Source organism: Urocampus carinirostris, chromosome 13, assembly GCF_059441175.1.
Source record: "Urocampus carinirostris isolate Australia breed hairy pipefish chromosome 13, RoL_Ucar_1.0, whole genome shotgun sequence".
Taxonomy (NCBI): Eukaryota; Metazoa; Chordata; class Actinopteri; order Syngnathiformes; family Syngnathidae; genus Urocampus; species Urocampus carinirostris.
This window is the reverse complement of record NC_142361.1, coordinates 32,313,269-32,337,800: the sequence shown is the minus strand read 5'-3', so window position 1 is coordinate 32,337,800 and position 24,532 is coordinate 32,313,269. Positions and strand designations below refer to the sequence as shown.

The window sequence follows — 24,532 nt, the reverse complement described above, 5'->3', positions numbered from 1 at the left end:
TCTATCACTCTCTACCTACCTACCTACCTACCTACCTACCTACCTACCTACCTATCTATCACTCTCTATCTATCAATCTATCTATCTGGCTCTCTTTCTCTGCCTATCTATCGCTCTCTATCGCTCTCTATCTATCTATCTATCTATTTATCTATCTATCTATTTATCTATCACTCTCTATCTATCTATCTATCTATCTGGCTCTCTTTCTCTACCTATCTATCGCTCTCTATCTATCTATCCATCTATCTATCTATCTAGCTCTTTTTCTCTATTTATCTATCTATCCATCTATCTATCTATCTAGCTCTTTTTCTCTATTTATCTACCTATCCATCGCTCTCTATCTATCTATCTATCTATCTATCTATCTATCTATCTATCTATCTATCTATCTATCTATCTATCTATCTATCTATCTATCTATCTATCTATCTATCTATCTATCTATCTATCTATCTATCTATCTATCTATCTATCTATCTATCTATCAACAAACTTACAGGACATGTCCAATTTAGTTTGAATGTAAAAAATATCCCATTCATAGTCAATGGGATATAGATGACACATTTTCCAAATTCGAATTTCCACTCGACTACATTACATAGAATTCAAATTTTTTGATAGATGATAAAAAAAACAAACGTACTTACCCATCAAGTAAGGGATCCGGATTTCTGGGAGTTTTTTCATAAGATGACCGAGGAAGAACTTACTGCCAAAGTCTTGAGATCGTATAAAAGCTCCGTACTTTTGAAAACCAACTTCATAGGGCGTGAATTCGCACCACTCTGGTAAGAGTAAATAAACATTCAGGGGGGAAAAAAAGAACACCTCATTTTATTATTGTGAGGTACAATGAAGAAAATAAGTATTTGAACACCATCATGGAGGGGTGTGAAATTTTCATCGTAGGTGCATGTCCACTGTGAGAGAGATAAACTAAAAAGAAAAATCCAGAAATCACACAGCATGATTTTTTACGATTTATTTGTGTGATATACCTTTAAATGAGTATTTGAACACCTGAGAAAATGAATGTTAATATTTGATACAGTAGCCTTTGTTTGCTATTACAGAGGTCAAACGTTTCCTGTAGTCTTTCAACAGGTTTCCAGATACTATAGGAGGGATCTTGGCCCACTCCTCCACACAGCTCTTTTCTAGATCAGTCAGGTTTCTGGGCTGTCGCTGAGACACACGGAGTTCGAGTTCCTTCCAAATATTTTCGATTGGGTTCAGGTCTGGAGACTGGCTGGGCCATGCTAGAACCTTGATATGCTTCTCACAGAGCCACTCCTTGGTTTTCCTTGTTGTGTGCTTCGGGTCGTTGTCCTGTTGGAAGACCCAGCCACCACCCATCTTCAATGCTCTGACTGAATGAAGGAGGTTGTTCCCCCAAATCTCACGCTACACGGACCCAGTCATCCTCTCTTTAATGCAGTGCACTTGTTATGTCCCATGTGCAGAAAAACACCCCCAAAGCATGATGCTACCACCCCCTGTGGCTCAGAGTAGGGATGGTGTTCTTCGGATTGTACTCTTCATTCTTCTTCCTCAAAACACGCTTCATGGAATTATGACCAAAAAGTTATATTTTGGTCTCATCTGACCGCAAAACTTTCTCCAATGACTTCTCTATATCATCCACATGGTCATATGCAAACTTAAGACAGACCTTGACATGTGCTGGCTTAAACAGAGGAACCTTTCGTGCCATGCATGATTTCAAACCATGATGTCTTAGTGTATTACCTACAGTAACCTTGGAAACGGTGGTCCCAGCTCTTTTCTGGTCATTGACCATTTCTTGTGTGGTTCCCGGGCTGATTCCTCACCGTTTTTAAACCCATTGAGACCCCATAAGGTGATATCTTGCATGGTGCTCCTCTCTGATTGAGATTGATTGTCATGTTAAACTTCTTCCATTTTCTAATGATTCCTCCAACAGTGGACCTTTTTTCACCAATTGCTCCATAGCCCTTTCCAGGCGTGTGGAGGTGTACAATTTTGTCTCTGGTGTCTTTGAACAGCTCTTTGGTCTTCACCGTGTTACAAGTTAAAGTCTTACTGATTGCATGGGGTCGACAGGTGTCTTCATGCAGCTAAGGACCTCAAACAGGTGCATCTGATTCAGGATGATACATGGAGTGCAGGTGAACTTCTAATGGGCGGACTAACAGGTCTTTCAGGGTCAGAACTCTAGATAATACACAGGTGTTTAAATACTTATTTGCGGCCGTATCACACAAATACATCGTTAAAAAATCAGGCATTGTGATCTCTAGATTTTTCTTTTTAGTTTATCTCTCTCACAGTGGATATCCACTTATGATGAAAATTTCAGACCCCTACATCATTTCTAAGCGGGAGAAATAGCAAAATAGCAGGGAGTTCAAATACCCATTTATTTCAATTTATTTATTTGTTTACCAGGTTCTGATTCAAACCCGTCCTCCTCTTTCATGTTGACAACATTGTATATGGGGAAAGGGTTTTGGCCCTCATTTATTGTCTTTTGCTGATCAGTGAGTGTGTCTGTCATTTTCTGATGATTGGACAATATATAAATTATACATCTTTACAAAAAAATGTTCACCTGATTAAAATGTCTTTGAGAAAACATACTCACCTCTCCAAATGCAATATGCTCATATAGCAGGCCTACAAGGTCAGCAGTGGACACTAAATGCCCTTCTTTCATTTTATCTTCCAATTCTTGCTCGTAATATTCCTGTTTTTCCAGAGAGACGGCGCTCAGTATGTTCTTGGTTATCTGTTTTTTTATTTCAGCGATTGTACTGTTGATGCTGTCCTGAGACCAGTTTGGATGTCTGTAGAGAGCAGCCATACTCCTGTGCAAAAGGAAAATGCCAATGATATTTAAAACGTTGAAAATAACATTTCGCCCAAGTTTCCCGATTGCCTAGAATGACAATGCAAATACGGTCGCTCCACTACTTACGAACATTTGAGTTGCGAAAAACGGTAGATACAAAAAAATTTGGGATGTCGAAAAATACTTGGAAGTTAGATTTCATTGCTGTATAAGAGTGATGGTAAGTGTAAGGGAAAATATCGTTTGATAATAGTTTGAATGTCCCTTTGTATGATTTTATCCTCAAAAGTACCTTAACGAAGCCAAAGATTATATCCAGGTGCTGTTTGTATTGGGGTCCGCTAACTATTAATAAAGATGGCCCTTTCTTTGGTGCCGGGAAGTCTGCTCAAGAGCTTTCCTCCCTACATTCCTTTCTCTTCGCAGTGACGCATTGTACCTTTTGTGTTACAAAGTTTCACTTTCCCTTTTGCTCATTTCTTATGCTCACACACCAGCATTATTCACTTCATTTAAACATCTGTTTTCTGTCCAAACCAATCATATTCGTGTCATGTATTCATGTGATCTCGCTTGAGCCAATCAGTGGTGTTATGGGTTCCCAAATAAATGAGTCTCTAGCCATTGGGGGAGCATAATTTCTTCCCGAGCCGATCTTGGAAGCACGCGCCTCTGATGGAGGGCTATCAAAATCCTAAATTCCAACTCAGAGTGTGTTTTTTTCTTTATTCTAATACAATCAAAGTTTTAACCTCTACAGTAAGCCACCTCAATCTGCACTTGTGAACCTATAAAGCCATTGTTCTATAGCTCATTTGTGCCCGGAACGTTCTTTTATAAAAACTTTGAGGGAACTGCTCATCTTTCAGCTTGACCATCCTACCATGTTACAACCCGGATTAATCACTGGTAAAATATAAATATATCACTTGCCAAGTAGATCCAGAAACTCCTGTGAGATAGGATACAATATCCAGGACTTGCATTTCCTTAAGGCTCTTTAAACTCCCGCACAGGCCCGTCATTGCTCTGAGACCTCCCCCTGAAGACACCAATGCTATTGTTGGCACCTGGTAAAGAATATACAGATATTTTATACAAGTGAACGTGTATAGTAGAAAGAAATATACTTCATGATATTGGTCAATCTTTGGGTCATATCAATTTCTAAAAATTGCCTTGCATTTTTTCCCATCAATTAGATAGATAGAGAGATAGATAGATAGATAGATAGATAGATAGATAGATAGATAGATAGATAGATAGATAGATAGATAGATAGATAGATAGATAGATAGATAGATAGATAGATAGATAGATAGATAGATAGATAGATAGATAGATAGATAGATAGATAGATAGATAGATAGATAGATAGATAGATAGATAGATAGATAGATAGATAGATAGATAGATAGATAGATAGATAGATAGATAGATAGATAAAAAGAGACTTTATTCATCCCCGTAAGATCCAGCAGTATCCTTTTGTTGTTTAACAGATTAACAGGATGGCCTCGGGGTGCTGTGTTGTAGTTTAGCAACAGCGGAGTGGATGACGTCACACGCTAGGCCAAAAGTTCAACGTCCCTGCAGCAGATGGACATCTTTGTGCCCAGGGTTACACCACCTCGTGTTCACGTAGATAGCGAGTCCACCTCCTCTCCGCTTCCCGCAGGCGTTTGTGTCTCTGTCTGCCCTAACATCGCTGAAGCTCCACGTTAGCGTCCGGGATGCTAGACGTGAGCCACGTTTCCGTAAAACACAGCAAACTGCACTCCCTTACATTTCTGTACATTACATTTCTGGAATAATAATAATTCTTTCTATACATCAATATTCATCATTGTGTATGCAGTACTCAACCTGGTCTAGCGATGGTGGAGAATCAAGGCCAAACAGCTTTTGCATATTCTCCCCAACAATGACTTTCCTCTTCTTCAAATACTCTTTCTCTTGTGGTGGAATGTCAAAATCGAGACGAACTGCTATATGGTCATTGTGACTGCCAATTTCCATGGGAACGAACAGAAAAATACAAATCAAATAATTTAAAAGACAATTTATATATAAATATGAAATATTTTACTATTTAGAAAATATTAGGAATGGAGGATGTTTACCATCCGTGTGTCTCTATCATCAAATCCACGGTGTCCTATGGGAGAGAAAAAACATGTCACTCATGGTAAGGGTACAGTAATCCTAGGCTGTATCATGGTTTACTTTTTGCTGCTTCGATATTTTGTGGGTTTTCAATTTGCATTGTTTTCTTCAGCAGAAAACACACAGCAAATGCTATCACGGGGCAGGTCGCCGGGGCTCTGTTTATGTGGGCAAGTGTGTGTGTTGGATGAGCGTTACTGTCTGTGTTTGCGACTATGATAGGCTGGTGTATGCTGTCAGTCAAAGGCACACAAAACTGACAGCTAGTATTTTAGCAACTCTTTACAAAGAAAATAAAATCATCAATTAATCTTACTCTTTAGAATAGACCAAAGGGTGCAAAGAAATAGTGATTACTAATGAGTGGGCTGTGGATTGTTATCAGCCGGGAAGAGACTAACGGTGATGTCAGGAAAGAAAGTAATAGTGGTGCTTATACGACAGATCCATTAGCCATGAAATGGATGACCTGGAGCTGCATTTTGTGGGAAACCGCTAAGTTTGTGACTCTTGTATTTAGATCATCGTAGAGACCTGGCTCAATTTGAGGATACCCGATGCTGGCATGCATCTAGCCGTTGTCTCTACATCGCTTGCTTAAACTGAAAGAAGTTGTGTATATGACAAAAATACCATTCGTTCAACTGCAATTCTGTGTTTTTATTTGTTGATCTAGAGTTGACATTTTGTTACGCCGCATATACCATATGGTGCTGATATCTAAGAAATGAATGTTTATATTTAGCGGATTTTGACAATTTTGGGACTTTTTTTTAAATTCAACCTCAGCGTAAAACAAGGGATTACTGTAAAACCGCAAATTATAACATTTTATCCATTGGAATACCGAGTATTGTAAAATGTCTGTTAAAAATGTGGTTGCATTAAAAAAAACCTATTCAAATTCTATCCCAACACTGAGCAATAGTTAGCATCCATCCATCCGTCCATTTATCCATCCATCCGTCTTCCCATCCATCCATCCATTCATCCATGCTAGCTAGCAACAATGGCCTCAAGGACGGCTTATTGATCCATCCTTCATGTGTTACCTGCTCAATATTAAGGGATACTTTGCTGGTATGTTCAAGTGGTAGAGGCTTGAGTCTTGTAGAACTTGAGGGGGGATCCGCAGCAGTAGGCTGAAAAAAATAGCCAAAGATTGAACCATATGGATAAATGTACAAGAAAAACAAAATGCCGTATCACCTACCTAACATACAGACTAATAGTTCTTTGATAATAATTCAAACAATAATAATAAGTTGATAATAATCCATCTAGGCTGCGTAACAGACAAGCCTGTATTCCAGCAACAACAGATCCATTGACCGTGAAATGGATGACCAGCAGTTACATCTCGTCGGAAACCGCTACATTCATGACTCTTGTATCTAAATCATCACAGAGACCTGGCTCAAATTGAGGATACCCAATGCTGGCATCCAGCTAGCCATTGTCTCTAGAACGTACAATTGTTTTAGAATTAAAACAGTTATAATCAACTAATAATTCATTGATAAAGGTAAGGATGATCCACAAATTATAATACAGTTGACAAGAGGAGCAATGGAAACTCACAGACACTCCAAGTTCAGTCGCCAAGTCTCTGTTGATGTAAAAACGCATCTTGGTATCTTCTGTTTGCAACAACGTCTGATTCTCGGGAGAGGCGCCGTAAATCTTGAGTGTTTTACCCAAAACATCTATTGAAAGCATGGAGAAACCCCACAAGTGTATTATTATGATTGATAATAACTACACAAAGATTCACAAACATGATAATTGCTATGATTATGGAAGTATATTTGTAAGATAAATTATGGTCTAAATATGCCTTTTATACTATATTCTATCCTCTTATACCCAATATATACTTTTATACTCTCACTTTTATACTTTTATATCTTTATACGACTATATTTTTATAGTATGCTTAATAAGTGTGTGGTTCTACGATTTCGCAAATGCCTTCAAGGTCAGGAGAATAAGTTCTCAGGCACCAAGGGATGTGCCTCTGATTAAAAAGCTGCAACTTAAAGGCCACTGGGAGGCCTGCTAGCTGGTTCAAGATGGCTTCGACTCCCACATTCCAAGCTGCTCAAAAGCTTGTTTTTCATCTCACATCTCGCATTGTGTTTACAAAGTTTCACTATTCCGATTGCTCATTTATTACACTTGCACGCCATCTAGCGACCAACATTGTACACTGCATTTAAATATGTGATTCCTGTCTAAACCAATCATATTCTTTTCCTGTGTTCATATAAACCAATCAGATGTTTAGTTTTATTCTTGTGTTTACCAATAAACGAGCTTTCTGCCTGACCCGATCCTGGAAACACACACTTCTAATGGAAGGGGCTATCAAAAACCAAAGTTTCCGACTCAGAGTGTGTTCTTTTCTTCTTTCTACTACAAACTCAAGTTTTAACCTTGACAATATTTCTGAATTGTCTTTATTGTCCTCTATGACAGTGTTTTTCAACGGGTAGGTCAGGACATAAATGTGGGTGACAGATCTGTTTTTAGTGGGTCGCTGGCCTATGCCCTAGCAACAGAAAAAATGGAGGGTCTTATACAGAGTAGAGGGCGATAATGCCCTGCTCGATCTCTTCTTCCTGTTCAGTCAATAGCTATATCTCAATTGTGTTTGAGAGGGACCACATCTCATTTTATTGTGATTATGTTTGTTTTATGTCCCTTTCCTGCCCATAATAATGGGCCCCAAAAATGTTAGTGATAAGGGAAAAAAAATTGTAAACAGTGGCTATTTCAAAGCAGTATTAGGGGATCACTTATAAGTGATGAAGGCTTATATGCGAGTCACATGATTATGGTCACATTAGGGTGAAATGGTGGGCCCTCAAGTCAGACTAGTTGAGAACCACTGCTTTATAAATCAATTTGCAATGTTTTTGAATTTCATTGCTTTTTACAAACCCCTTCTCGACCATAAAAATGACAGCTAAGGTGATGTCATTTAGAAATATATCACTACGGCACTACAATAGCAACGTTGAGCAGAAAATGTGTGAAAATCAAAATTTGGTGGACATACAGAGTCTAACAAAAATGCAATACCATTTCTGTTTAGGAGCTTGTCGACATTGATGTCCAAAGCACAAAACGGACCAGCCTACAGGAAAGATGAGTTAAAAATACTGAATATTCAAAATCAACACTAGTGGTTGTGTTTAATGTAAACAGTTCCAAACTATATATGTGTCTTACCAAGAGGATGCCATTACTCAAATAATCATGGGAGGGCTCCTCACTTTAAAAAGAAAAAGGACATATACTTGATCAAAATGTACAGTACAGTAGATATCGTATAAAAGGTTTAAAGTTTGATACCTTCGTAGAAGCTCAAATTCAATTAAAATTTGGTCCATTGTCTGACCAAAAAAGGGGAAAACAATCAGCACAGAAACACATCCATTTTATCATGCATAATTCATATAGTCAGTAGGGGTGGGCGGATCCATGCAAATGTCAATTTTATCGATAATAAGCAATTACTTGGATCTGATTGATACTATTGTCCTGGGATTGATACTTCGCTCTTCCGCAAATTTCCTCAAAGCTTCTATATGTAGCAGCGCAGCCCTACTCCCCCTCACCCTGCGCCCTTGGCCACTCTTTAAGTTTATGCCCGAGTCGTGACGGACAGGCACACTTTTAAAACCTTTCCTTACTTGGCCTGTTGCTGCATCCTGCATGGCAAGCAAAAGAAAGAAATCAATGAGCCCACCCCTACCAGAAGCTACAAATGACAGAGGCAAACAGATAACACAGTGGGGGGTGTACTCTTTTGCAACTACAGAAAAGGACAATGCCGGGTGTCAGTCATTTATGTGGTAAAGTGGTCTGCTACTGTGGCAACATCACAAGTTGACATAAACACATGAAAAAAGGGTAACTAGCTGCAACCAAAAAAGTGTACATGTTACTGTTCCTGAACAAAAACATAAAAACCTGTAAAACAGTTGTCACTATGGCAGAGGCAATTAATACTTTACTTACAAAATGTTGTTAAATGTTACTTGACTGCTTTTTTTGGTTTGACTTTCTTGGATTTTGTTCCTATACAGTTTTAATGAAATAATAAACTTTTTTGTACTTTTAAAGTTTTCAATATATTTATATAATAAAAGAATGAAAAAATATTGGTGCCTAAAATCTTTGTGCTATGTTATAGACAATACAAAAAAATCAAGGAGGATGGCATTGAAATATTCAATGATAATGACATTTCCAAGCAAAAGGTATTGGTATTGGATCAGTATCGATGGATACCATCTTGTATTTACTTGCATCGGATCGATACCAAATTCCCAGTTTTGCTCACCCCTAGTAGTAAGCACTACATACCAAGACTGAAACCAATACTTTTGATTGGATTACATAAAGCTGGCCAAGGCAGAGTCCAGGTTAATGATACAAATGACAGGAATATTGCTATTTTTAGGCATTGGTTACTGTAAAGTAGGCTTAAACGTATTTGCTCACGTTGTGTATTTCTAATCAGTTTTATGTTCCTTTTGGCCGTCTCTTAGTCTTCCGGTCTTTGTTTAAAGGTGTTGGTACTTTTCCAGGAGGGTGGTCTTTTGTCTTTTGTCTTTTGTCTTTTGTCTCAACATACCAGTACTTTTCCATGTCTTGTGATTTCAATAAAACACAGAGGCAGACGGGGATTGATCCAGAGTGAGTGTGACCGGTGAGCCGAGAGCAGACAAATTGTCTGCTCTTCCCCCACTCCCTTCCCGCTGCAGCTGATTAAAAACTAAACAAGTCTTTGCCTGAAATTTCTTCTACCGTTAGCCGATTTATAGCTCCCTAGACCCCACAGTTAAAATAACCAATATATAAAATATGAACATTAAAAGTTGTCTAGAGTAGCTGAATCTACAATCCTAAAGCCCAAGCCATGTTTGGATGATAGGAAAAGCAAGTACCAATCACACTCAAATCCAAGCAGTGGTTTTTCTTTTATCAATTAAGAAATTTGAAAGTTGACAGTATTTCGACATGAAACAAGTGATACTATTCTTTGCTCACCTCGGAATTGAGATTGAATGCCATTCTTTCACTTTTGCCAAGAGTAAGACTGCAGAGATCAAACAGAACAGTGGAAACGAGGTCATCGTGTGAAATGGGGTCCTCGTCATGCAGAGTGATCTCTAAAACATTCTGGAGGAAAAAGGATTTCGGCTCGGTTGCTTTATATAGTATTTGTATGCCAACTTTTTAGAACTAACACTATTGTACGATTCCATCAGATGCAGACTTTCTATGGACCTACTTTGAGCAGGGAGGGGACTCTGAAGGTGAATGTTTCGTTCCATTCTGGATTGGATTTGTTTTGCACTGTTTTCGTGTTGAAAGCGCTTGCACTTGCGGTTGGAAGACTGAGAGTGACATAATTGTCTGACTTTGAAACTGTAACGGGAAGATTACAGAATTACAGAACTTAAACAAAACATAATGAAAAGTCACTTGTACTCACAGAAATCATCGGACTTCTGTATCTTTGCTTTTAAAACCGTAACGTTCAATGTCAAGTAGGAAACCTCTTCTTTCTGTGGAGCGAAACAAAAAAGTTTGAATTCTTTATCTTGACATTTCTTACCGAAATCAGCATATATGGAATCATCTTGTTTAAACAGACGGATAGGGGTTGTGGCCTGCTGTGGGGGCAATCCTCAAACCCCTTCGTAGACACTTGGTAAGGTATATCTTCAAGCTGAAAGAAGATTCTGACCCGTTAGACTTTAAAAATCCCTGGCAGGTACCGACTGAAGCAAAAATTCAGGCATGGGAGGAGTTGTCAAGGTTATGGAAGAGTATTTTCAATTCTGGCCCACCATTTAGCCTTCAGATGTCACTGGAATGGTATGCAGCCAAATGTGAAGTGGATTGGATGAAGATCAGTAACTCAAAACCTGAGACCATGATTCTGAGACAGAATAGAGTGACATACCCTCTCCGGTTTACAGATGAGATTCTATTGTAAATGGAGGAGTTCAGGAATCCTCAGAGTCTGTTTCCCAAGAACAGTAAGTGAACAGTAGAAGGGATTTCAATAGGCGGATTGTCCATTGTGAGCTGTAATTGAGCTTTTCGATTGGCCCATTGCTGTAATAAAGATGCTTAGCGGTAAAATAATGCTCTCAATTTATCCATCAATGTGTGTTCCTATACCCTCACCTACAGTCACAAGTTCTATGTCATGACCGAAAAAACGACATCCGCGATCCACGCAGACAAAATGAGTTTAATCCACGGTGTTTTCTGTCGCTCCCTTAGAGATATGGTGAAAAGAACTCTGTAATTTTGGAAAGATTCAAGGTACAGCCCCTGTGCTCTTCATTGAGAGGAACCATTTTAAGGTGGCTCGGGAATCTGGTTCAGAAACCCCCTGAGAAGACTGCTTAGGGAGGTGTTCAGAGGCCTCTGGACCTACCCAGGACACACAGGAGAGAGTAAACATCTTACCGGGCCTGGGAATGCCTTACGATCATGTTGATGAACTGAGGACAGGGAGGTAGCCAAAATGAAGAAACTCAGGGCAGACCGGCTCTTCTTTAAAGACATCGTTAGAAGTTTGGTCATTTGAGTGGGATTCAAAGTACAGAGCTGTGTTCGTTGAGAAGGGCCATCTTAAGGTGGCTCAGGCATCTAGTTCGGATGCATACTGAAAGAGGTTAAGGCGTATCCTACCGACAGGGTGTGTTTGAGATGATCTAGGACAGGAGTCGGCAACCTATGACATGCGTGCCAGCAGTGGCACGCGAGGGGTTACCAGTGGCACAGAAACACCAGCGCGCGATAAATGAACGAATCATGACCGCTCCTCCAGTGAAAAAATCTCGTTCTTTTCAGCCAGCGTGGACAGATGACTAAGGCTTTGTGCAAAAAATGACTGTGGTGTTTGTGAATTATGCCTCGAGAGCGTTGTACCTCGCACGTCAAGTGTTAAACGGCATTACGAGACGAAACATGAACATGAATTCAAAGCCGAGTCTGACTAGGTGTCCAGGTTCAGCAAACAAAAACTGAAAACCTTTGTCACTGCTAAAAACACCACCACTGAAGCAAGCTATCACATTGCTCACTGCATGGCAAAGCACGGAAAACCATTTACTGATGGCGAATATATTAAAGATGTGTGTGTGTGTGTGAGTGTGTGTGTTTCAAGTTTCTGAAATAAGATTTTGTTGATGAATGGTATGGTAGCTGTCATTGTTGATGAAGAATGGTTGAAGTCATGGATGTCTACAGGCCTTTCCATATGTTGCTCACATTCATTTTTTAGTTTGTTGATGAACAAGAATAGTGGAAGATAAAATAGGTCAGTTATACGATTTCAATGTATATCCATGTGGACTGGGGTATAATGACAGTCTGTTGGATATACAAAAATTCTTGTGCGAGTCATTAATCTTGGTGCGGCACACTGGTTTACAAGAACATTTGAAAGTGGCACTCCACACTGAAAAGGTTGCTGACCCCTGATCTAGGACATGCTGGAGGTTAACCTGGGGATACCTCCGTATGTTTCCGGCTGGGGACAGAGACTTTTCTGCTAACAACCTGACCTCAGATACGTGGATTACAAATGATAGAGGAATGGACGGATACTATCTGCTGTAGTCCACAATCAGATAGTATGTCCCATGTTCTCCTGTATTTAACTTGAATGTCGGGGAGACATATGCATAGCTACAGTGTGCGTCTTTTCAGGGTTTTAAAAACTTCTCCATCAATGAATGTCTTACCGCCAAATGAATGCCTTCATAGGGCTTGAGAGCTTTCCTGTCAATGAAGAACATAAACACAACGTCCTTTTTTAGGTGTTCCCATTGAATAATACAGAAGAAAAGAAGAGAAAACTGTTACCTTTCCTTTAGCTCAAAAGCGATCCAAAGTTTTCCCTTTCAAGGTACAAACAACACAAAGTTTTACTGAGACTCAAACCAGAGAAATTCCACCAATACATGCAAAGAATAATACTATTCTTTCAATGGTATTTTGCCTTTATCCATATCAACACGTTACATTGGGTATTTATGTATTATATTCCTTTTACTTTATTATTGTTTTATTTTCAACACAAGGATACTGCTGGAAGTGTGAATTTCCCTACGGGGATAAATAAAGTATCTATCTATATATCTATCCACCTGTCAACCTGTACGTTTTTGCCATACAAAGTACGTTTACTATGCATTTTAAGACGTGTACGACGTACAAGAAAATCTGTACGGAAAAACGCAAATTTGGAATGATGGGTACCATCCGGTATACACCGACCATCACGAATCGGCAAATCAATCAAGTCAAATGAGTTCGCCGCGGTAGCCTCTATCTCGGTATCATTTTTTTTTTTGTTGCAAAAGAAGCGAGAGGTTTGACGCTACTGTGCGCATGCGACTGCCGCTGTAGTGGCTAATTTCGACTCCCCTGCAAAATCCCCCCCCCCCCCCCCCCCTCGCGTGAATGCGCATTCTGCTGCGCTTCCGACAATAGCAATCATATTCTATATAATTATTTTATATATATATATATATATATATATATATATATATATATATATATATACATCTCATCTCATCTCATTAGCCATACCGCTTATCCTCATTAGGGTCGCGGGGGGGCTGGAGCCCATCCCAGCCATCTCCGGGCAGTGGGCAGGGGACACCCTCAACTGGTTGCCAGCCAATCGCAGGGCACACGGGGACAGACAACTCACTCGCTCAGTCACACCTAGGGACAATTTGGACCGGCCAATTCACCTGAAATGCATGTTTTTGGAATGTGGGAGGAAACCGGAGTGCCCGGAGGAAACCCACGCAAGCACGGGGAGAACATACAAACTCCGCACAGGAAGTCTGGAGCTGGATTTGAACCCACGACAGGTTCCCGAGACATGAACTGTGCCGCACAAGCGCTAACCACTGCGCCGCCGTGCTGCTATATATATATATATATATATATATATCTCATCTCATCTCATTAGCCGTACCGCTTATCCTCATTAGGGTCGCGGGGGGGCTGGAGCCCATCCCAGCCATCTCCGGGCAGTGGGCAGGGGACACCCTGAACTGGTTGCCAGCCAATCGCAGGGCACACAGGGACAGACAACTCATTCGCTCATTCACACCTAGGGACAATTTGGACCGGCCAATTCACCTGAAATGCATGTTTTTGGAACGTGGGAGGAAACCGGAGTGCCCGGAGGAAACCCACGCAAGCACGGGGAGAACATACAAACTCCGCACAGGAAGTCTGGAGCTGGATTTGAACCCACGACAGGTTCCCATGACATGAACTGTGCCGCACAAGCGCTAACCACTGCGCCGCCGTGCTGCCCTATATATATATATATATATATATATATATATATATATATATATATATATATATATATATATATATATATATATATATATATATATATATATATATATATATATATATATCATGGCGGCGCAGTGGCTAGCGCGTGTGCGGCACAGTTCTAAGGTCTTGGGAACCTCCTGTGTGGGTTCAAATCCAGCTACCGGACTTACTGTGCGGAGTTTGTATGTTCTCCCCGTGCTTGCATGGGTTTCCTCCGGGCACTCCGGTTTCCTCCCACATTCCAAAGACATGCATTTCAGGTGAATTGGCCGGTCCAAATTGTCCCTAGGTGTGAATGAGCGAGCGAGTTGTCTGTCCCTGTGTGCCCTGCGATTGGCCGGCAACCAGTTCAGGGTGTCCCCTGCCCACTGCCCGATGATTGCTGGGATGGGCTCCAGCACCCCCGTGACCCTACTGAGGATAAGCGGTGCAGCTAATGAGATGAAAATGAGATATACATATGTACACGAGGAGCGGATGATTTTGCAGGGGAGTCGAAATTAGACACTACACATCAATCGTTGATATTGTAGTTTGGTTTACAAAATAGAAATTTCCTCCCAAAATATCTTTATTTACAGATCTAAATTTAAAGTGTTTATAATGGATATTTTAGTTACGCTGATAACAATTGTTCTTGATGTTTTTTTATTATTATTATTATTAAGTATATGTACAGAATGATATAACGAAACACATGTACAATATAACATGCTAAACTACATAAATAAACACGAAAAAAAATATGGTGTAAGATTTTATTTTGTAAGGGAAAATACGACAATTTGTAAGGGCATGGAGCCCTGGAGCCCGACAGGTATGCACATGGGTTGTATTTTACGAATTCACCTCTCGTTGACACTATCTTCTCCACAACAATTTTTTGGAACAGAGTGTTGTTGATTTACCTGTGGTTGAATGGGAAAATTGTTGACGATTCTCTTCCCCTCTGTCAATGAGCTGACTTTAAACTTGATTGTTTCAATCAAATCGTCAAAAATCGGGTCTTGGTCATACAGATGAATCTGGAGCGAAGTCTGGGAACATAAAACTTTATAATATTGAGGAGCATTTAGCAAGACAATGCCATGAAACCTCATTTTTTGTGTATTTTTTAATGGCGGCACCATTTGGTCATAAGAAGTAGGTTTTTTTTTTCTTGCTTCACTAATTTTTATCTTTGACTGACCTTTTATCTGGGGTAACTTCCTTAATCATTTATTTAGTCCTTAGTCAGACAAAATCTTTCTATTGTTTTACAGCTTAGCCATAACAGCAGATATTTCAACTAGTGATATGCTGGTTATGTCAAACCCGAACAGACGGAGGACCCAGACGCGTAACGTTTTCACACAAGCTTTATTACACGGGAATGGGGCAGTCATGCGCGGGAACACAAACGCCAGTGATTTGGCGATTGCTGGGCGGAAGAAGTGAGACAGAGAAGTCAGACGCAGGAAAACAGGGAGCCAGAGGCAGACGAGATTGCAACCAGACAGGACAGACAAGATCAATACCGGATACTGGAGCAAGATACCGGAAAGGACGAGACAGACGGGATCGATACCGGATACTGGATACGACAGCGAGATATTGTACAGGACGGACAAACGGGATCGATACCGGATACTGGAGCAAGATACAGGGCAGGACAGACGGAATCGATACCATAGCAAAATACTGGACAGGGCAGGAGAGACGGAATCGATACCGGATACTGGATACACAAGCAAGAAACCAGACAGGGTAGGACGGACGGAATTGATACCGGATACTGGATAAAACAGCAAGATACCAGACAGGACAGGACCGATACTGGATTCTGGAGCAAGATACCAGTCAGGACGAGACAGACAGGATCGATACTGGAGACTGGAGCAAGATACCGGACAGAACGAGACAGACGGGATCGATATCGGTCACTGGAGCAAGATACCAGAAAGGACGATCCAGATGGGATCGACACCGGATACCAGAGACCGGAGCAAGATACCGGATACTGGATACATCAGCGAGATACTGGACAGGACGGACAAACGGGATTGATACTGGATACTGGAGCAAGATACCGGACAGGGCAGGACAGACGGAATCGATACCATAGCAAAATACTGGACAGGGCAGGAGAGACGGAATCGATACCGGATACTGGATACACAAGCAAGAAACCAGACAGGGTAGGACGGACGGAATTGATACCGGATACTGGATAAAACAGCAAGATACCGGACAGGACAGGACCGATACTGGATTCTGGAGCAGGATACCAGTCAGGACGAGACAGATGGAATCGATACCGGATATACGAGCAAGATACCAGAAAGGACGGGACAGACAGGATTGATACTGGAGACTGGAGCAAGATACCGGACAGAACGAGACAGACGGGATCGATACCGGTCACTGGAGCAAGATACCAGAAAGGATGAGACAGACGGGATCGACACCGGACACCGGAGACCAGAGCAAGATACCGGACAGGACAAGACAGGCGGGATCGATACCGGACACTGGAGACCGGATCAAGATACCGGACAGGACGAGACAGGCTGGACCGACACTGGATACACGGGCCGGTTACCGGACAGAATCAAAATACAAGTCTTGCAAGTGCAGAGGTTCGTTGACGGACTGACAAGGAGTGAATGAGAGCACTGAGTTTAAAAAGGAGGGAAGCCAATCAGGCAACAAGCAGCAGCTGGCGCCAAACGGGCAGGCCCAAGTGAGGGCAATGGGCAACCGTGACAGGTTATATAAATATATTTTTTAAATGAATCCCAATATTAACCTGTGATGTACACGATACTAAGTCAATAATAGTTTTAATGGGTTTTGATCTTAAAACAGCATAACAAACAGTTAATTTTCAAATCTGTCACGACCAGAAAGGAATCAGGACCCAATTGCGTAACGTTAACCGCAAGTTTTATTGAAAGAAAGAGTAAGGGCTGCGCCCACAATCCGGTGCTCGCTGGACGCGGGAAGCAAGTCGCTCTCGCAATCGGATTGTGATCTGAATACGGAAGTGGATCTTCCGTTGCGGGCGACGGCGGTGTCAGGGACGGAAAAATGGGTCGATAGCTGGGACAGGAGAGCAAAAAACGGGGTCGTGGTCAAAAACAGGTCGTAAGCCGGGATGGGAGAGCAGACGTGGACGGGATAAAAAACAGGTCATAGCCGGAGACAAACTGGGAGATCAGGAACGGGCAGGTGGAAACGGGTGCAAAAACCGGATAGGCGGAAGTCAGGGTCAAAGGCTTGCTTTGTAACAACAGAGGTTCGCAGACGGACTGACAACCGGCGTGTGACAGGACTGGGCTTAAAAGGGGACAGGGAACCAATCAGATAGCCTGCAGCGGCTGGCACCAAATGAGCGGGCACAGGTGGAATTAATGAGTAATCATGACAAAATCATAATTTTCTAACTTTGCCTTTGAATCGTCAGTTTACAGCTAGATAGTTCTTTGTCTTGGCCTGAATTGGTTCTTATAATTATACTAATTCTGAACAGTCCAAAAGTACCTTCTTCATAAAAACAATTTCTAATGTTTTCTAAATAATGTCAACTTTGGTTAATCGTTTTGGCTCTCGTCTTTAGAATTGTTAGGATCCGGTAAACCACCGTCCACAGTTTTGTTAGTTAATTCGTTCCTTGCGTTTCCACGACCAGGTTTGTTTTCATATAATAATATAATAGTCGAACCATTGATACACAATGCTCACTCGATATGGAGTTTCTAGCTATGTACCGGGAGAGTTAACTGTGGTCTTTGTGTTTGCTGTATACTTTCCACCGCTAACAGTTTCACTAGATGCTAACGTTAGCATAGCGCTATATCTCCTGCCCGCTGCTAAACATCAGCTTGCACTACCCCAACGGAGCTTTATCGTCGACGGCGACTTTAATCGGGCATGTTTATTGACTGTACTCCCAAATCCTTTCAATTGGGGACTCCCAAATCTACTAATTGTGGACTGAGCAATTCGGAAAACGCTGGACTGAGCAATTCGGAAAAACGCTGGACTGTGTAATGTAAGATCAAACATTCGGGAACTCTGTTTGACCCTCACAACATTCCCTTTATTATCCTTTCCCATTCCATTCAGTTTCGGTCTTGGTTTCCTGTCTCGACTTTGTCAGGTTCCATTTTGTATGGACATGTCATTTGTTTTCCACCCCCTTGTTTGTTTGCAACTTTGTTCCTGATTTGTTAAAAAATACCTTAGTTCCTGTTTCCCTTCACATGGGTCTACCCCCCCTTAAAAACGTAACAATAATCTAATTATTGAGAATGTATGAAAGGTCTTACTTTGAGATCATTGTAGATGATAAAATCAAAACTTTTGTTCCATTCTGGGTTTTTGTTGTTCTTCACAGTATTTGTCTTGAAAACCGTCGCCGGTGGGAGAGTCAGGATCACGTAGCAATCAGGCTGTGACACTGAAAAGAATATTGTTACAAAATTAGAAAGGAAGTTTTGTATTTGAAGTTTCGGAATAAAAAAATAGCACTGCAATTCAATTATTCAAATATTAAATAGAGATATAAATGATAATAATAATTATAATATATAATAATAAATATATGTATCGCAATAATGATACAACAGCACTTTTTACAGTAAAGGTGTACAAACGTTTTCCTTTGATGGCTTCATCAAAACATAGAAATAATTCATTTTTTGTCTAACGTCATTTGAAAATAAATATTTTAGCAAGTTTGGTTTAAAATTTTACAAAATGAATACATATAAAAAGAGCTCCAGTGGATGCAATATCTTAAAGAGCAAATATATAATTTTCAATTCATGAAGAAAGCTCAAATGGCCCCAACTGGAATTTGGATGCCCCAGCATTACATATTTTCAGTCTAGTCATTGCAAACTGTAAATGTTTTGCCTTGATATTCTGACAGCTTTAAAAGTCTTTCTTATATCTGTGTATTATTTGCCCTCATGTAGGTTTTAGATCGGGGGAAGGTGTCATAATAGTCTGTGGTTTGCAATAATCTGTGGTCTGTACAGCCCTTTGAGACTCTCTGTGATTAAGGGCGTCACAAATAAACATGACTTGACTTGACTTACAGAGGTTTTTGAGTTTTTCCTTGCCCTCATGTAGGTTTTAGATCAGGGGATGGTGTCATAATAGTCTGTAGTTTGCAATGGTCTGTGGTCTGTGCAGCCCTTTGAGACTCCTTGTGATTAGGGGCAAACAAATAAACATTAATTGACTTTCATCATGGTAGGGTTTTTGAGTTTTTCCTTGCCCTCATGTAGGTTGTAGATCAGGGGATGGTGTAACAATAGTCTGTAGTTTGCAATAGTCTGTCGTCTGTGCAGCCCTCTGATACTCCTTGTGATTAAGGGACAAACAAATAAACATGACTTCACTTGACTTTCATCATGCTAAAGTTTTTGAGTTTTTCCTTGCCCTCATGTAGGTTTTAGATCAGGGGATGGTGTCATAATAGTCTGTAGTCTGTAATAATCTGTGGTCTGTGCAGTCGTTTGAGACTCCTTGTGATTAAGGGCGCCACAAATAATAATGACTAGACTGTCGTCATGTTGAGGTTTTTGAGTTTTTCCTTGCCCTCATGTAGGTTTTAGATCAGGGGATGGTGTCATAATAGTCTGTAGTTTGCAATGGTCTGTGGTCTGTGCAGCCCTTTGAGACTCCTTGTGATTAGGGGCAAACAAATAAACATGAATTGACTTTCATCATGGTAAGGTTTTTGAGTTTTTCCTTGCCCTCATGTAGGTTGTAGATCAGGGGATGGTGTAACAATAGTCTGTAGTTTGCAATAGTCTGTCGTCTGTGCAGCCCTCTGATACTCCTTGTGATTAAGGGACAAACAAATAAACATGACTTCACTTGACTTTCATCATGCTAAAGTTTTTGAGTTTTTCCTTGCCCTCATGTAGGTTTTAGATCAGGGGATGGTGTCATAATAGTCTGTAGTCTGTAATAATCTGTGGTCTGTGCAGTCCTTTGAGACTCCTTGTGATTCAGGGCTATAGAAATAAACATGACTTGACTATATGTTAACCCTGGAGTGCAAAGTCTAATATCACTGTTTACAATGTTTTCGCAACATTGATATCAATGACAATAAAGAGAATTCAATACCAAATTCATTGAGGCCAATTTTAAGCTTGATCAAAGTATAGGTACATTGTGCGTACTGTACCTTAGTACAGTGCGGGGTTTGTAATGGCCAAATACATACCGGGAAATGTTTACCAAACCAACCTTCACCAAAAACAAAGACAGTCAAACTTTACTTGGCAAAAATTCAGATTAAAATTGAATTTATACTCACAAAAGTCCATCGAACGAACGTTTTCGGCCTTAAGTACGGTGACACTCAGTTTCCAGGAGCAAATTGGCTCGTTCTGTTCAATCGTGCAAATTAGAAAAAAAAAACGAGTGCTGATGTGGTCCTTGGAATATGTTATGATTGTATATAAATACGTATAAAATTTAATCTAAACTGCTTTATAAATCCCAATTTGGGTGATTGTGTTTGTGTGTGACGTATAGGCTCCGAAACAGCTGAAGCGATTTTCATGAAAATTTTCCCAGTTGTACCTAAGGCCTCCACGAGTGTCTTCATCTCAGTTTTGTGTCAAGACCACCCAAATATATATCAACTAAATAAATAAACATATGCTTTTATGGGGTCTGCTTTTTTGGGGGGTCTCTAACACCCATCGGCAGCTAAATTGGGTACTGCAGCTAACGACTACCGACCAACCCAAGCAGCCGAATCCAATCTTTTATTAGCCCATTCTGCTTGTATATCAAATATATATCCCTTTTCATGTGTGTGTGTGTAATCGTATGTGGTCTATAAATGATTGCCGTTTTGGGTGATAAGCAATGCAGACAAATAACAGTTTTGTCATAATGATTTTGCAATTTCCCAGTGTCTGAAATAACGTCTGCCCAGACACCCGGGGCGTGCATTTTTTACGTCGGGCGTACAACTTACAAAACGTCTCCGCCCGGGTGGCCGACAACTTTTTCAAGAAAAGAAAAGAAAAAAAACGAAAGATTTTTTTCAAATCGAACGTTTGCGGTTTGGAAATTACCGAATTTCGTTTCGTTTGTCAATTTGCATACTCGGCAGCCAATCAGAAGCCTGCATCGAATAACTTCCTTCTTCCGGACTTTCCCGAGCGTTATAAGGTCGTGCATTTGCATATCATTTTCCAAAGTAGACGCACAGAAAACACAAGAAACATGGATAAGTCGTTAGCAATCAAGCCAAAATCTCAGCCCCAGAAGAAATATTCAAAAGAAGCTAACAAAATCTATGACGCTCCAAAACGTAAACGTAACAATAAAAGCATCGTGGAAAGAGGAGTTCACGTGGCTTGAAGCAGACGACGCAAACATTGCATGAATAAAGATAAATTTCATAGTGTTGTTCTGTTATATATTCTGATGATCAATCCTTAATACTTTGCAACTATGTTTTGTTTTTTTTGGTGATTAGTCGTCTTATCGTGTTGCAAGTTGTGAAAAACGGGGCAGGCAACTTTTCAGAGTTGTCTACCCTGATGTTTCAGACACTGCTTACACACAAACACAAACACTAAAAAAGGAAATACATTTAATTACTTTGAAATCAACCATATTGACAAAAGTATATTGAGATAGGACGCTCCTACCAGTTAAAAATGAAATCTTATAAGACTTACCCGTGCCATTGCGAACCTTGCAAAGTAAACAAATAGAATAAAAGTACTGATTTGAAACTCCGGCAACAGTGACAAAATTATAACGCCAGGAATGTAGGTGTGTGTCATTGTGACTGAAGAAAGGATCCACCTACTAAGTGGTTCTACGAGAAAGCTCTTAAGATTAGGGTCACGTTTGGGAGAAGCTGTGGTATGGGTTGTTACACGATACCCTGTGTTTTGTTACCAAAAATAACAATTTTGTTACTGAAAAACAACCGAAATTTAACTTGAGTTTATGACATCTTTTGGTATTCTCTATTCTGGCCGAAATATTTCGATAAACAACTAGTAAAAGGAAAGAAACCACAAAGCAGTAAATTACAACACATATTTAAAAAAAAACAGCTCGACTAAAAACTGCTGTCACTCGGGATTAAATGAGTCATAGCAAAAGGAAGTACAGGTCGCACAAAGAAAAAACAAAAACAGACAGGTATGGCCAGTGCTGCGCCTGCCAACTGGCGGTAATTTGTTGAAGTTGAAAGAAAAAAAGGTGCATCATGCAAGGAAGAAAGCATGTTTGGGAAGAAATTTGGACAGAAGAAAAAGTACTTGTATAAAGAAAACAAGCAAAAAAAGTCACAATATTTTCATGAACTATAAAGTCATTTATGTAATTTATCTTATGACAAGGTTTTTGAGTTTTCCTTGCCTTCATGTAGGTTTTAGATCAGGGGATGGTGTCATAATAGTCTGTGGTTTGCAATAATCTGTGGTCTTTACATCCTTTTGAGACTCTTTGTGATTAAGGGCGTCACAAATAAACATGAGTTGACTTGACTTTCCTCATGTTGAGGTTTTTGAGTTTTTCCTTGCCCTCATGTAGGCTTTAGATCAGGGGGTGATGTAATAATAGTCTGTAGTCTGTAATAATCTGTGGTCTGTGATGCCCTTTGAGATTCCTTGTGATTAAGGGCCAAACAAATAAACATGACTTGACTTGACTTTCCTCATGCTTAAGTTTTTGAGTTTTTCCTTGCCCTCATGTAGGTTTTAGATCAGGGGATGGTGTCATAATAGTCTGTAGTCTGTAATAGTATGTAGTCTGTGCAGCCCTTTCAGACTCCTTGTGATTAAGGGCGTCACAATTAAACATGACTTGACTTAAGGTTTTTGAGTTTTTCCTTGCCCTCATGTATGTTTTAGATCAGGGGATGGTGTCATAATAGTCTGTAGTCTGTAATAGTATGTAGTCTGTGCAGCCCTTTCAGACTCCTTGTGATTAAGGGCGTCACAATTAAACATGACTTGACTTAAGGTTTTTGAGTTTTTCCTTGCCCTCATGTATGTTTTAGATCAGGGGATGGTGTCATAATAGTCTGTAGTCTGTAATAGTATGTAGTCTGTGCAGCCCTTTCAGACTCCTTGTGATTAAGGGCGTCACAATTAAACATGACTTGACTTAAGGTTTTTGACTTTTTCCTTGCCTTCATGTAGGTTTTAGATCAGGGGATGGTGTCATAATAGACATAGGCATAGACTGTGATTAAGGGCTGTACAAATAAACATTGTGACTTGACCTGACAATTACCATATTGATTGAAACCTGATTGTGAGGATGCACCAAGACACCGTCCACCAGAGGTCGCCAATGGACAGAGTGCCTGGAGAATCACATTATTTACCAACAAGGTGCCTAAAAGAGCTGTCCTACATATAAAAAAAACAAGCACAAAAAGTCCCAGGATTTTCATGAACTATAAAGTCATTTATGTCATTTATCTTATGACAAGTTTCTTCATTTTCCTCGTGCTATGGTTTTTGATTTTTTTCCTTGCCTTCCTGTAGGTTTTAGATCAGGGGATGGTGTCATAATATACTTTATAGTCTGTGGTCTGTGATTAAGGGCTATACAAAAAACATTGAGACTTGACTTGACAATCACCGTACCATATTCATTGAAACCAGATTGTGAGGATCCACCATCCACTAGAGGTCGCCAATGGACAGAGTGACTGGAGAATCACATTATTTACTGAGAAAGCTATTAAAAATATTGATACGCTAATGACTAAAGCAGGGGTCGGGAACCTTTTTTGCTGAAAGAGCCAGAAAAAAAACAAATTTTAAAATCTAATCCTAGGAGAGCCATATGTATATTTTAATACCAAAAACAGCTGAATGGAAGAGGAAAATCAACGAGTTTATAGTATAATAAGACAGAATTTGTTTTGAACAACATTGTAAGTTAATAACAAAAACTAACAATTATTTATAATTATAACAATCAACTGGTCTGCAGGCTGAGGTTTTATTCATATCTGTCCATGTTTACTTGCCCGCTCTGCTTGTTCACTGCTGTCTGAGGCCCTCAGGTCAGCAATTTCTTATCTAAATCGACCAACAATATATATATTATAATAAGACTTTGTTA

General features: G+C 40.1%; 1 protein-coding gene across 1 annotated transcript in view; it reads right to left on the bottom strand.

Annotated features, from left to right (window-relative positions):
- The window catches only part of LOC148354355 (cytosolic phospholipase A2 beta-like), a 36,269-nt gene extending 14,144 nt beyond the window's left edge, over positions 1-22,125 (bottom strand). Inside the window, 20 exon segments of the mRNA XM_088350879.1 lie at positions 657-794; positions 2,437-2,551; positions 2,636-2,858; positions 3,776-3,912; positions 4,709-4,847; positions 4,966-5,000; positions 6,061-6,150; positions 6,590-6,714; positions 8,093-8,147; positions 8,243-8,285; positions 8,366-8,406; positions 10,070-10,201; positions 10,314-10,450; positions 10,518-10,590; positions 12,790-12,826; positions 12,905-12,945; positions 15,322-15,450; positions 18,724-18,854; positions 20,733-20,853; positions 22,117-22,125. Coding sequence (XP_088207005.1) covers positions 657-794; positions 2,437-2,551; positions 2,636-2,858; positions 3,776-3,912; positions 4,709-4,847; positions 4,966-5,000; positions 6,061-6,150; positions 6,590-6,714; positions 8,093-8,147; positions 8,243-8,285; positions 8,366-8,406; positions 10,070-10,201; positions 10,314-10,450; positions 10,518-10,590; positions 12,790-12,826; positions 12,905-12,945; positions 15,322-15,450; positions 18,724-18,854; positions 20,733-20,853; positions 22,117-22,125 — 1,951 coding nt within the window.
- Between the last annotated feature and the right edge of the window lie 2,407 nt (positions 22,126-24,532).